Source organism: Siphateles boraxobius, unplaced genomic scaffold, assembly GCF_051911475.1.
Source record: "Siphateles boraxobius isolate OS27281-9 unplaced genomic scaffold, OSU_SipBor_1 89, whole genome shotgun sequence".
Taxonomy (NCBI): Eukaryota; Metazoa; Chordata; class Actinopteri; order Cypriniformes; family Leuciscidae; genus Siphateles; species Siphateles boraxobius.
In genome coordinates, this window is record NW_027509218.1 from 1,781,824 (window position 1) to 1,796,134 (window position 14,311).

General features: G+C 45.6%; 1 protein-coding gene across 2 annotated transcripts in view; it reads left to right on the top strand.

Annotated features, from left to right (window-relative positions):
* Nucleotides 1-14,311, top strand: part of top2b (DNA topoisomerase II beta) — a 74,645-nt gene that overhangs the window by 13,670 nt on the left and 46,664 nt on the right. For both annotated transcript variants that reach the window (XM_077222535.1, XM_077222536.1), the window contains exons 10-17: nt 82-219; nt 402-540; nt 932-1,089; nt 3,779-3,904; nt 4,042-4,152; nt 4,236-4,341; nt 4,424-4,533; nt 4,667-4,759. In XM_077222535.1, coding sequence (XP_077078650.1) covers nt 82-219; nt 402-540; nt 932-1,089; nt 3,779-3,904; nt 4,042-4,152; nt 4,236-4,341; nt 4,424-4,533; nt 4,667-4,759 — 981 coding nt within the window. The remainder of the gene's footprint in view (nt 1-81; nt 220-401; nt 541-931; nt 1,090-3,778; nt 3,905-4,041; nt 4,153-4,235; nt 4,342-4,423; nt 4,534-4,666; nt 4,760-14,311) is intronic.

The following is a 14,311-nucleotide window of genomic DNA, read 5'->3' on the forward strand; positions in this document are numbered from 1 at the left end:
AATTTGCTTCTTCAATATCTTAAGATGTTGAGTGCTAAGAATGTCCTATTTCAACTATTCTAAGAATTTTTTTAATTTCAGGTTAAAAACCATCTGTGGGTATTTGTTAATGCCCTGATCGAGAACCCAACCTTTGATTCCCAGACCAAGGAGAACATGACTCTACAGACCAAAAGCTTTGGCTCCAAATGTGCTCTCACTGAGAAATTCATCAGATCTGTAAGTGTGTGATTATCTCTTATCTTAGTTCTGATGATAGAAAAAGAGAAAAGTTTCACATTTAATGTGCACAAGACAACACGTAACATGTATTAAGAAAATCAATTGGTAATATTTGGTTTAATTCTGACTTCAATAACCATTGAGTTGTGGTAATATCTTAGTTATTTGTCCAATCATAGGCCACAAATTGTGGTATTGTGGAGAGCATTCTGAACTGGGTGAAGTTTAAGGCTCAGACACAGCTCAACAAGAAATGCTCCTCTGTCAAACACAGCAAGATTAAAGGAATTCCAAAACTAGACGACGCCAATGATGCTGGTGAGTTCATGAAAGATATACCCCTTTTCTCTTTTCTGCTGTCCACAGCCATATCACCAGATTTTAAAGATCATGTTCTGCTCATTAGGACTTAGCGATATGGTCCAAAAATCATATTTCTGTATTGTATGTTATATTTCTTTTTTTTTTCCCATAAAGTAGGCTAAATGTTAAAGAGAAGTGGTGTAGAAAATGTTTAATAGTCAATAATAATGTTACAAAAAAAAATTAGAGGCTGTTGGACTTATTTCATTTGGTAATTGCAGTTTTGCTCAATATTGCATATTGTAGCAGCTTCTTTGCTTGGCAGATGACTTAAAGTAGAGTAAATATGAACGTATTGTTTAAAATGTTTGATTCATCTTTGAGTAACTCTTGCTCTGTCATGTAGGGGGGAAACACTCTTCAGATTGCACTCTGATCCTGACTGAGGGAGATTCAGCCAAGTCTCTGGCTGTGTCTGGTTTAGGAGTGATCGGGCGAGATCGATATGGAGTGTTTCCGCTCAGGGGAAAGATCCTCAACGTGAGGGAGGCCACACACAAACAGGTAAGCTGCAGGAATCTTGACACGGAAAGACAAACCATACTAGAATATAAAAGCAGAGAATGTAATGATGAAGTACAATATTGAAAAAGGTACATGAGAATGCTTTATATTTATAATAGTGATCGACCGATATTGATTTTTTATAACCGATACCGATACAGATTATTTGCATGTGTATGTGCCCGATAACCGATATGCAGAACCGATATTTATTTACTGTTATACTTCTGTTTTTGGCACAATTATTACAACACAAATGAACTGAACAAACCATTTTATTTATAACAATCACTCCCTCCTTGCATACAAAAAAAAAAACCTTTATATTTATACACAAATAAATAGAGGGGTCTGAGTCTAAAAAATAAAGTGCACTGTTACTAAGTGTCTTTGTTTAAAAATAAAAGCTTTGATGAGGTAAAAAACTATTCTAACATATTTGGATATGTTTATTTGTTTTCATAAATGGTAAACTAATCAAATTACAATAAAAACATTTATATTATTACATTATATAATTTATATCTAAATTATACATATCATTTATAAGCATTAGCAGCAACAATGTTAACAATAGGCAAAATAAATGTTAAAAGTCTAATGTTTTCATATGGAAAAAATAATTGACAGGGGAGTCATATCACCTTTGCAGAAATGTAATTCATTTTAAACAGTTTTAGAAGGTTTATGTGCCGTTTAATAGGTTTAAACTAAGAGTGAGGAATAATTCACTGGGTAATATTAATTCACTGCATAATATTAGCTGGAATAGCCTATAACATCAGGAAAGTAACAAACAAAACAGCATAGCCTATACATCATTGCATTTTCCAACTAGTATGTTATTAATTATTATTAATATTTTTGTCGGTCTAGATCATGAAATGCTTTATGACAAAGTGCTGTTTATCTATGCATTTACACATAACTATAACATTAGGCTATACGTTACTCAACCGCGATCGCGAGTGCAGATAATAAATAATTAATTTCCACAAAGAGGTATATTTAGATGTGTAATAGCGAAATAATTGCTATGTAGTAAATGATAATATAATCTAGGGTGTTTAAACAAGATAATCTTGTCAAAAGTTTCATTCAGTGGCCGTGCTTGAGCATTCCTGATCATCAACCCAGTGAGTGCTCAGCAATATGAACGAACTTTTTTTTCGAGACTAATGGTGAGCAAATACAACAGATAGAGAATTAAATTCAGCGCTTTTATTTTCAACATGCACTTATTCATGTCTGTTTTATTTAATTCATGTAAAGTTACGTCTTTATTGGGGAAGGACATGACGGATTAGGCTACGGTACGTGGCTCAATGAGTTCGTCTCAATTTTTTAGAACCAAGCTGCATAAATAAACTATATCAGGCATTTATGTCTCAAATCTCATTTCTGCATGTATGTCTGTTATGTTAAATAAAGTTGAATAATTAAAGCAAAGCAAGTAGAACATATACTTTACCTGTGCACAGAGTTGTTATTGACTGATCTCCTCAGACGCGGGCTGCAATGGCGGAATTCTCAAAACGGCCACAAGATGGCGCCGTTTATCGGAAAATCCGATATTACAAAACCGATTCCCGATTATGGGAAAATGCTTAAATATCGGGAAAAATATCGGTAAACCGATACATCGGTCGATCACTAATTTATAAGCGCGTCTAACAGACCTGGTGTTTACTGCGTCTTGCCCTCTCATGCTTCGATAGATGTGTGTGCTGTTTAATGCCTTTGATTCGTTTTTCCTCATCGCATAGCTTTCATTTGATCCTTATTTGTAATTGTTAGAAAGTCCTGTGAGTATTTCCATTTAGCATATTCTTACAACAAGTGTCCTGTTATACTTAGGTTTTCAAAGAGCGCGTCAAACAGACGAAGCACAGTAGAATAGGAGCGCAATAATTATGACTAAAATACACATTTTGCTAAAATAATTTTTTTATAGAAATTAAGTGTAGGTTTCAAATTCTACATGTAAAACAAGTAATCATATTTTTGAGAGCAGTAACTGTAAAGGTTAAACCGAATAATCCATTAATGTAATATGATTACCATGTTCAGACGAGTGAATGTGTGTTCTTCATGCCTTGTACCTTGTAAAGTTAAGATTTTGTGCTTTTATTTTTGTTTATTATCATTTTTAATGAAGTCGTTTTAATTTCTGCTTTAAAATAGTAAGCAATCAGTTGATTTTAGGTTTAGAATGAAATGTTTGTATTTTAACCCTTTTTTCTTATAATGTAACGCAGGGGCGTCCAATCCTGCTCCTGTCGATCGACTGTCCAGCAACCAATTAAGGTCTTCAGTATCACTTGAAAATTAAAGGCAGGTGTGTTTGATTAGGGTTGGAGATGAACTGTGCAGGACAGTCGATCGGCAGGAGCAGGATTGGGCACCCCTGATGTAAAGCATAGCCTACATAGAGACATTCACTATATTTGATTTCATAGGTTTAATATTACACATTGTTTGGAGGACAGCATCGATTAATCGACAAAAATTATTGACAGATTAACCGATTATCAAAATAATCATTAGTTACAGCCCTACTGGATAACCCCACCCCAGTTAAATCTCATTGGCCCAAAATTCCACTTTAAACATATCTGCTTATTAAACATCAAATATGTTTTGACTGTGATTTTTTTTAACTGATAGTTGACTCTTGCTTTGATTGTAGATAATGGAGAATGCAGAAATCAACAACATCATTAAAATTGTGGGTCTTCAGTACAAGAAGAGCTATGAAGATCCAGAATCCCTGAAGAGCTTACGCTACGGAAAGATTATGATCATGACTGATCAGGTGTGATTATGTGCTTTAGTTGGTCTTAATCTTATTAAATTTTTAAGAGAACAGACACTTTCTATTCAGAATGCATGCAGGATTTTTTATGATTTCCCTAAACCTCTATTCATAATTTCTGTTATGTGTACTATCAGGATCAAGATGGCTCTCACATCAAGGGTCTTCTCATTAACTTCTTCCATCACAACTGGCCATCTCTGTTGAAGCACACCTTCCTAGAGGAGTTCATCACACCCATTGTGAAGGTATGATAATCATCCAACTACAACAACAAAAAAGTTCAGTTTATCAAGTTCTTTTATACTTGTTTCTTAAACTTTCTCTTTAGGCCAATAAGAACAAACAGGCAGTATCGTTCTACAGCATCCCAGAATTTGAAGAATGGAAGAAGCACACAGATAATTTTAAAACTTGGCACATAAAGTACTATAAAGGTTTGTTTTCTGGTTATTTGAAAAAGTCTGCATCAAATAACAAGCAGCATTCTTGACTATATGTTAACTGCATATTTGTCAGGTTTGGGTACCAGCACAAGCAAAGAAGCAAAGGAATATTTTGCTGACATGGAAAGACATCGAATTATGTTCAAGTACAATGGCACCGAAGATGATGCGGCCATTACACTGGTTAGTTTTTTCGCTGCTGTTCATAATGTTGGATCTTGTTTGTACTGTGTTTTGTGTAACATTACATTGATTCAGATATTAATTGCATATAACTTGGACATATTGGTTAACATTGTCTGTGATTTCTGCTCAGGCTTTCAGTAAGAAGAAAACGGATGACAGGAAAGAGTGGCTGACTAATTTCATGGAGGACAGACGGCAGAGGAGGATGCATGGACTGCCTGAGGTACAGCTGCCAGTTACACACTACAGCTCAAATTAAAGAGAAATGTTTCTAATGATAAACATAACACTCTTAAAACAGTCTTTATGTAGAAGTAGCGAAACGTCCTGGTTGCGTATGCAACCCACCGTTCCCTGAAGGAGGGAACGGAGGACGTAGTCGACGCGACTGAAATGGGATCACGCTAGGGAGCCTATCATCTTCGATTACTATTGAACGAGCCAATGGAATTTGGCGTGCGTGATTTGCATCACACACTCCGCCCCCGCGGCGCGGGTATAAATACGGAAGTGGATGCACGCACTAGTTGCTTTTCGCTGAGGAGCCGAGAGTAACCCGGGGTCAGCGGTGGTCCAGCGGTAGTGGCAAGGGGACTACGTCCTCCGTTCCCTCCTTCAGGGAACGGTGGGTTGCATACGCAACCAGGACGTTCCCTTTCAGTCGATAACGTCGGACGTAGTCGACGCGACTGAAATGGGATCAACCATTGAACACGCCACTAACGCTGCCACCTTCCAGTGCCTAAACCAAAGCCTCCTGATGCCCCCGCAAACTTAAGGCGGGGAAGGACAGGGCTTAGGCCAGGGAAGTCACTGCTGTTCCTACAGGACCACTGGGAAAGCGTTCCCCGTAAGTTGGAAGGAAGGGACGCTGCGGAAGCCACATCCAACGCAGAGGGAGGTAATGTGGAGAATACACATATGAACTGGGCGGAAACCGGGCAGTCTAACATATGGAATGTCACTGGGGTGGCTCCAGCCTAAGACGGGGGGAGACACACTGGACAGTGACGGCAGAGAGACTCTGCCGAGGGAAGACACGGGCTCACCGCAGGGAGCCGTATCGTGGAAGAATACACATATGGGGTCACCGAAGGGACCGCAACATATGGACCCAGCCTAACACAGGTTCCACACTGCTTACGAGTGGTAGGCCTAACACCAGACGTTCCGCACGTCCGACGTCGGAGGGGTGTGGAGGAACTCAACAGGGTTCAATTTTAAGGGAACTCAACTGGAGTAAAAAGGCGCACGTATCCAGTCCATAGGAGGGGAATGGCGCAGCAAGCCGACACTTGAACCGGGCTCACGGTGAAACTGGCTTCATGAGAAGGGAGCCCACGGGAAGCAGCGGTTCAACCAGGTGTCGTCCAGCCCCCAACTCTAGAATCTGTTTAGCAAAGTATATCGTCAACGCCCAGGCGGAGCCCTTTACACTCATCATAGAGGAGCTCAACACCTAAGTGGACATGTTGCATCTCGGATCTTTGCCGAAATGAAGGCAAGCACTAAGTCCAACTTTGCATGGAAACAGCCTTCCCTCTCTGCTGAATTCCAACAGATATTTGAAGAGCTGGTCTGAGGTCTATGACTTGCATTCTGTACACGTCCAAGCAAACGGACAGAGAAGCCAGGGCTGGATCTGCCTCCTCCAGGGCAGCGCTTGCAGGCTCACCACCTGCTCCTATTACGGGAGAGGTAGGAACCTTGGGCACAATCCGAGCCGGGGTCTCAGCCTGTGAGAGTTAGCCGGCCCAGACTCCAGGCACAATACGTTGACCGAAAGCGAGCAAGTCCCTACCCTCTAGTAGAGACCACGCGAGCAGGAGAACTGATATAACAGAATTTTTAACTCACTACCTGCAGTGGCTCAGGGGCGGTCTCTGCAGTGCAGTCGCACCAGGGACAAGGCCCAAGAGGATAAAGAGGGACACAAGGATTTACAAGACCTTGCTCCTCAGGAACCTGACGACCAGAACGTGCTTCTGCATACTTCTGCAACACGATGAGCGTCGTTTAAACACCGAGGCAATATCATTTTGAGGGTGATTTAGGAAAACAGCCTACTGCAACCCATTTTGCAGGAAAGAGAGCACTGAAGTGATCGAAAGCTTTCAGGATCTCCTCAGGAGAGAAGACGCACTCAACGACTAGGTTCCACTTCTAAAGGCGTAAGCACGCTACCCAATTCTAGGGGGTGCTCGCAGAAGTGATGGTAACTATCACATGTCTTGTGATAGCCACCTGAACCTCCGCGTTCAGATGTAAGACCGCCCGGAATCTCCGGGGGAAGAACGCGTGTGCCATCGTGCCCCGTCCCCGAAAGAGTTTCCAGGGGAAGTCAGGAAGGCTGTTGAAGGGAACCAGGTCTAGTTGGGCCAATAAGGGGCAACTATGAAGACCTGTTCCTCTCCTGACATGGCACGTAGGTGCAAGTGACGGGCGCAAAAGACAGGAGCATTGCTCAACACAACATGTGAAGATCACTGGGCTTCAGGAGCATTTTCTGCTCAGCACTTGGGTGTGACAAGTTCACTGAGCTTCAGGAGCATTCCTGCTCAACACCTGAGTGTGATAAACTCACCGAGCTTCAGGAGCATTTCTGCTCAACACTTGAGCACGAAGAACCTCACTGAGCGACAGGAGCATTTCTGCTCAGCACTTGAGTGTGACAAGTTCACTGAACTTCAGGAGCATTCCCTCACTGAGCTTCAGGAGCATTTCTGCTCAACACTTGAGTGCGAAGAATTTCCCTGAACGACAGGAGCATTTCTGCTCAGCACTTGAGTGTGACAAGTTCACTGAGCTTCAGGAGCATTACTGCTCAACACCTGAGTGTGATAAACTCACTGAGCTTCAGGAGCATTACTGCTCAACACTTGAGTGCGAGGAACTTCACTGAGCACCAGGAGCATTTCTGCTCAGCACTGCGTGTGATGAATTCACTGCGCTACCTGTGATGGACTCACTGAGCTACAGGAGCATTGCTGCTCAACACCTGAGTGCGATGAACTTCACTGAGTTTCAGGAGCAACTCTGCTCAACATGAAGTGTGATGATCTCACTGACCTGAGCAGCGCAAGGCGACCCTGAGTCGCCGTCACTTCTTAGAAGGCTCACTGGGGTTAAACGTATTCTGCGGGCCCCTGGGACAGCTGGGACCCCGTGTTTGTCCAAGGGTAGTCCGCTCGGTTTACTCAAACACTGGCGGAAAAATAAAACCGGGGGGGCAATTGAGCGGCCCCGGAATGGTCAAGACCCAGCGGACCCAGGGGATGGAGTCTCCACTTGCCCTGGCTATAACTGTCGTGAGGCTCGATGGCGGCACGATTGAGTAAGCGGGAGGGGTGGAACAAGGCGCCCTCAGAAGCGTCTGACTCCAAGGAGGAGGTGACGGGAGAGTTTGTGACACCCGCAATGTCTAACAACTCGAGGCACGAATGCCCGTGTAGTCGGGGGTCGCCCAGGCCCCCGTTAAAACACGCCCTTGGTCACCTCGGGACTCGATCGTAAGGCTAGCGCTGAAGCGGTCACATACGGAGGAAGCCAACTTAGGCTGTCGCTATCGTATACCCCAGGAGCCTCTGAATCTTTTCAGTGGGACCCTTTCTCACTTCAACACCGGCTGAACACATTCTCACTGGAGAGACGTGTTGGATCGAGTACCTCTCCAAAACTGAAACAGAGATACTCAGCCCGTGGGCGAGCTCTCTTCCAGTTGACCTGAAGACCCAACGGGCTCTGGAGCACTCGAGGGGAAGGACACCACGTGTCCTTCAGGCCAAAGCTGCAGACCAATCTTGGGCCAAGATGGTCACAACCCACCACCTAGTAGCACGAAGAACGAGTTTACAACTGGCCTTCGTACCGGCTGGAGGAGCGGCTATATCAAATCCTTCGCCAGCAGGATGAGATAAGCACGCACAAGTCAGGAGCACTGCTCAACACTTGGTGTGAAGAATATCACTGAATTTTCAGGAGCACGTCTGCTCAACACCTAATGTGATGTTACTATCACTGACCTGAGCGGGGTCGCCGAGCCTGAGGTGGGGCAGCAAAGTAGAGACAGTGGTGTTAGTGTGCAGTGCAACACTTACCTGTCTCCACCAGCGGCAGGGGACGTGAGAAGGCGGATGACCGGGTCCTCGAACGCCCCAAGCTGCCTGTTGGCGACCAAGGGAAGCTGGGGGATGTAAGGCTATTATACAGGGTCACATCCGCCATACTGGCCCACTTGGGACTCAGGAATAGAAAAATTGCTCTTCTTCTGAATATGTGGGTACCGCTGACCCCGTTTTTATAGGGGCCAGCGGCGGAACAGACACACACATAACAAAAAACTCCAGCCGGCCCTCCAACCAGCCAGAGGGAGTGGATCGGCGACCACTCCACAAGCAACTCCTCCATCCCTGAGAGCCCGTCCAGGTTCAGCGTTTTCTTTTGCGCTGGAACTTACCACCTGGCTTGGCAGCGCCTGGAGCGGGCTGGGCGCCCCTTCCGCGGCCGGCTCCGCGCCGGAACCTGGGTGAAGGCTGCTGCGGTGGTTCGGCGGGAGCTGAGGCGGCTGCAGGCGGACGCCCTCGGCGACTAGCAGGCGGAGGATCTGACCTCGGGGGGCGGGTGAAGGCAGCAGCGTCCCTCCGAGGCAGGATGTGCCGGATGGCCTCCGTCTGCTTCTGAGCTGTAGAGAACTGTTGGGCAAAGTTCTCCACAGCGTCGCCGAATAACCCAACCTGGGAAATGGGAGAGTCCAGGAACCGAACCTTGTCCGCATCTCTCATATCGGCCAGGTTGAGCCAGAGATGGCGCTCCTGGACCACTAGTGTGGACATCGCCGAACCCACCGCGCGAGCTGCAACCTTCGCCGCCCGGAGGGCGAGGTCAGTTGCAGTGCGGAGCTCACCCATGAGCTCAGGGTCCGAACTACCCTCGTGCATGTTCATGAGTGCCTGGGCCCGGTGGACCTGGAGCAACGCCATGGCATGCAAGGAGGAAGCGGCTTGCCCACAAGCTTTGTAAGCCTTGCCCGTAAGAGCGGACGAGAACTTACAGGCTTTAGAGGGGTGACGAGGATCACCTCTCCAGGAAGCGGCCGCCGTTGGGCATAACTGCATCGCAACGGCCCGCTCCACCGGAGGGATAGCCTCGTAACCCTTCACCGCTCCCCCATCAAGGGTAGTGAGAGGGGAGGAGCTACTCAGGCGGTTTCTGGCAGAGAAAGGTGCCATCCATGCCCTCGTAAGCTCCTCATGCACTTCAGGAAAGAAAGGAACCGGGGCGGCGGACTGAGAACCAGTACGGCCCGCCCCGATATACCAATCATCCAACCGAGACGGCTCGGGACACGGTGGAGGGTTCCACACGAGCCCTACCGCCTCGGCGGCCTTTTTCAGCATAGCTGACATCTCTGGATCTGGCTCGGGCAACACTGGTCTCCCGGAGGGAGGCAGTGCAGCCGAGTCATCATCTCCAGAGTTCAGCTCCCCCTCCGATGCTGCGATTGACAACGTATCCCCTGGAGGGGCCCCAAATGACACGGCTGGCCCGTCCATTACAGAGGGACCAGCGGGATCAATGGGGAGCTCCACCGGTTGCGGTGTGAAAGAGGAGTGAGGGACCCACGGGGCGTGGCCGGGCGGATTACCCCTCACTGTGATCCTCAGATCACCCAGCTTGGACGGCACCCCAGTCCTCCTCTGGGAAGGTAACCCAGAGGAAGAACAGGGGCGGGGCCCAGAGGTGGGGACTGCGCCAACGCTTTTAACGAAGGCGAGTCTAGATCTCAACACCGAGATGGACATGTTCCCGCAGTGAGAACATGTCTCATCCACGAAAGCTGCCTCAGCATGCTGTAAGCCCAAACATGCGACACAACTTTCGTGACCGTCAGAAGGGGATAGTGCCAGACCGCACCCAGAAACGCACGGATGGAATGGCATCTTGAAAAAGACGCACTCACACCCGTGTTGCTCTTTTAGGAAATGGGACCGTCACCAGTGCCGGAGCACACAGGGAATGACCGCGGCAAACACTGAATAGTCTTCCAACTAACAGTGAAGCACTCACTTCTCGCCCTCTAACCAACCGTCAACACACAAACAAACAGTAGAAATTTGATGCTGTTAAAACAGCAGTTGAGAGCTGAGAAGCTCGCGATCACCGCTGCACCACGCTGTAGAACACCAACACTGGAGAGGTCTTCCCGCAAGAACACCGACACACTCGCTCGTTGAACACAACAGCACTCTTCAGAGACATCAAAGACGAACGGCTCCGAAGCGAAAGGCAACTAGTGCGTGCATCCACTTCCGTATTTATACCCGCGCCGCGGGGGCGGAGTGTGTGATGCAAATCACGCACGCCAAATTCCATTGGCTCGTTCAATAGTAATCGAAGATGATAGGCTCCCTAGCGTGATCCCATTTCAGTCGCGTCGACTACGTCCGACGTTATCGACTGAAAGGGAACAGAGTATTAGGACCCGTTCACACAAAACAAGTGTGTGAATGCACCTATGGCATGACTAACTTTTTAGTTAAACTGCTTTGGGTTAGGCGATATGGAAAAAAATATTTATATGCATCATTTAACTGTGACCAAATAGAAGTCAAGTCACATTTATTTATATAGCGCTTTTACAATACAGATTGTTTCAAAGCAGAGATTACAAAACTTTTAAACATAAACTTAAGATATGGCTTAAGGCACAACAGACATGTAGCCATTAGCAATTTATATATTTTTATATTTCTTATATATATATACGTATATAAATTTTTTTGTTTTTACATACTGTACTTATGTCGCTTTTGTGATGTATTTCATCTTCCTGCAGTATTTGCAAAATTATATTGTAATGTAATGTAGTTTTGCATGATCATTTTAGTGTTTTTTTTTTTTTGGTGCAGTATTTGTTGAAGCACTGTAATTTTGTATTGATGATGTTGGACAATAGTTAGTATCACCTGCTCAGGAACTACAGATGAAAATTGGCTACTTAGCTAACTCTGGCACATTTACATTGTCCCTGTTAAAATAAATAAATGAATAAATAAAATAAAATAAAGATAACAGGAAAATAAGGCAACAAAATTTGTTTCCAGAAGAAAATAGCATCACAGTCCAGTTTATGTAAGTTCAGTGATGTTTCATTTTTGTTGCAAAAAAGTTATTAATTTATATATATATATATAGCCGCTCTGGAGAAACCCGTAATGTCATTGTCCAGCTCAGTTCAGTTCTCATATAATTGTGTCAATGCAGGCAGATCAATTGTCTAGTTGACACAATCTCTGCTGACACTTCAGGGATGTGTTGTGGTCGTGTCTAGACGCAGGTCCACCATCTAATCTGAATACGGCCCGGATCCGGCTGATTACAGTAAACTTCGGAATAAGCAGAAAGACTAACATTAGCGTAGATGCTATTCTTCTTATGATGTAACGAATACGAATGACCTAATTTATGCAGCCTAATATTATTAAAATCATTTAACTGATTTGAATAATAGGAATGTATAATTTTCAATGTGTAAACCAGGTTAAAGAGATGTGTTTTTAGTTTAGATATAAACTGACAGAGTGTATCTGCTTCCCGGACAATGTTAGGGAGACTGTTCTAGAGTTTTGATGCGAAATAGGAAAAGGATCTACCGCCAGCAGTCGATTTTGATATTCTAGGAATTATCAACTAGACAGAAATTTGAGATTGCAATAGACATGATGGACTATAATGCATTAAGAGCTCGCTCAAGTACTGTGGAGCTAAACCATTTAGTGCTTTGTAAGTAATCAGCAATATTTTAAAATGTATATGATGTTTAATAGGGAGCCAATGCAGTGTTGACAGAACCCAGGCTAATATGGTCATACTTCCTGGTTCTGGTAAGAAGTCTAGCTGCTGCGTTTTGGACCAGCTGTAGTTTGTTTATTAAGCGTGCAGGGCAACCACCCATAAGAGCATTACAATAATCTAGCCTTGAGGTCATGAACACATGAACTTTTTAAGATGAAAGAATGCGGTTTTACAGATGCTAGAAACGTGGCTTTCAAATAAAAGATTGGTATCAAAGAGCACACCCAGGTTCCTAACAGAGAGCAGCCATCAATTGTTAGACAGTTCCCCTTCAGGGACTACCGCTGCGTGAAATCGCAGTGGGAACGCCCTCAGCGTGACGCGTCTGAAGCATGAATGAAATCAGTCAATGGAGAGAATGAGCGTACGGCGAGTGACGTCATCGACCAGGAAGCTATAAATATCCCCTGAGTACACAACACGCCAGCTTTTAGTTACTTCAGCAGCTCTGTGTGTGTCTGAATCTGTCGATTGTGTTTGTCTGTTTTGTCAGGAGTTTTCACTATATATATTTTATATAAAAAAAACAATATGAGCGAGCAGTATAAGAAGTGTGTTCCCCCCTGTACTCGGCACATCACGGGTGGGGATTCACACGAGCTAAGTGTGGCTTGTTTGGGAGTGCAGCAATGCCCAGTCGGCTCTCGAGGGAGTCGATTGTCAGCATTGCGAGCGTTTTCCCTTGAGAACTCTGCGCTCGCGGCGATCGCTCTTCGAGGAGAGTGATTTGCTGCGAGCTCCCCGAGGCTCGGGTCCCGCTTCTGTTGAGGCAGAGCGGCGGCGCTTGTCTTGGGGCTCGCAGATGGATCTCGCTGGCGACGTTGAGACGGGCTCCGCCCTATCTCAGCTATCTCCGACGAGATCTAGTGCCTCTCACCCGGCTCTGGAAGCACGCGCTGCGGCGGTTACTTCTGCCCGGGTGGAGGCACATGATGATGTTGAATTGAGATTTTCCAGTTCTGAGGAGCTGGATGTCGAAAGTTTATTATCAGAGAAAACTAGTTTATCACATTATACTGCAAATGAAGAAGGTTTGATGGATGTATTATCTCGGGCTGTTGAAAAGCTAAAAAAAAAAAAAAATAACAGTATCGAGTGGCCAGCTGATAGACAGGTTTCTAGAATTAAAAGCAATCTAGATGATAGATTTCTGTCTGCACGACCTCAACCTTCTAGCCGGTGCTTACCGTTCTTCCCAGATCTTCATGCTGAGTTTTCAAAGACCTGGGTTAGACCGGTTTCAAGCAGAATTTACACAAATCAGTCCAATGCTTATGGTAACATTGTTGGTGCTAAATCTGCTGGTTATGTGACGATACTGTAGGCGGAGGAGACGCTTGCGAGCTATCTCTCTCCTGCTTCATCGTCTTCACTTAAAGCACCGGCTCTTCCACCAAAAAATAAATAAATAAATAAATATATATACCTCTGTGCTGGTGGGGAAGGCTTACTCGGTGGCTCGGCAGGCGGCTGCATGTTTGCATACGATGACTTTTATGCAGGCTTTTCAGGCCGACCTGCTCAAAGGAAATCTGAGGGGGGTCCCCGCCGAGAGAGACTTGCGTTCACCTCCCTTAAGGGTGCCCTGTCTCTCCCGGCGCCCTCAGGGGCCCGTCCTACTAACCCTGCCGAAACAGGGCGTAGAAGGGTCTGGCGAGTGCTTTCCCGAGGGACGCTCGCCGCCTCTAAGGAGGGTTCTAGTGTGTTCAGACCAGTCGTTCCCTGCCGGTGCGCCGTTACAGGGCACTGTGTCTGTCACGCAGAATGTTCAACCAGAGCAAAGTCTTTCGTCGAGTTCGTCTTCAAAAAGAGCACAGCAGAAGCGGAGTGTCACGTCTCGTGCCCCCCTGCAGAGAAACTGGAGGGACGAGGCGGGGTGCTCTCCGGCGCGGCCTTCTCGGGGCAGGACTGATCTGAGGAC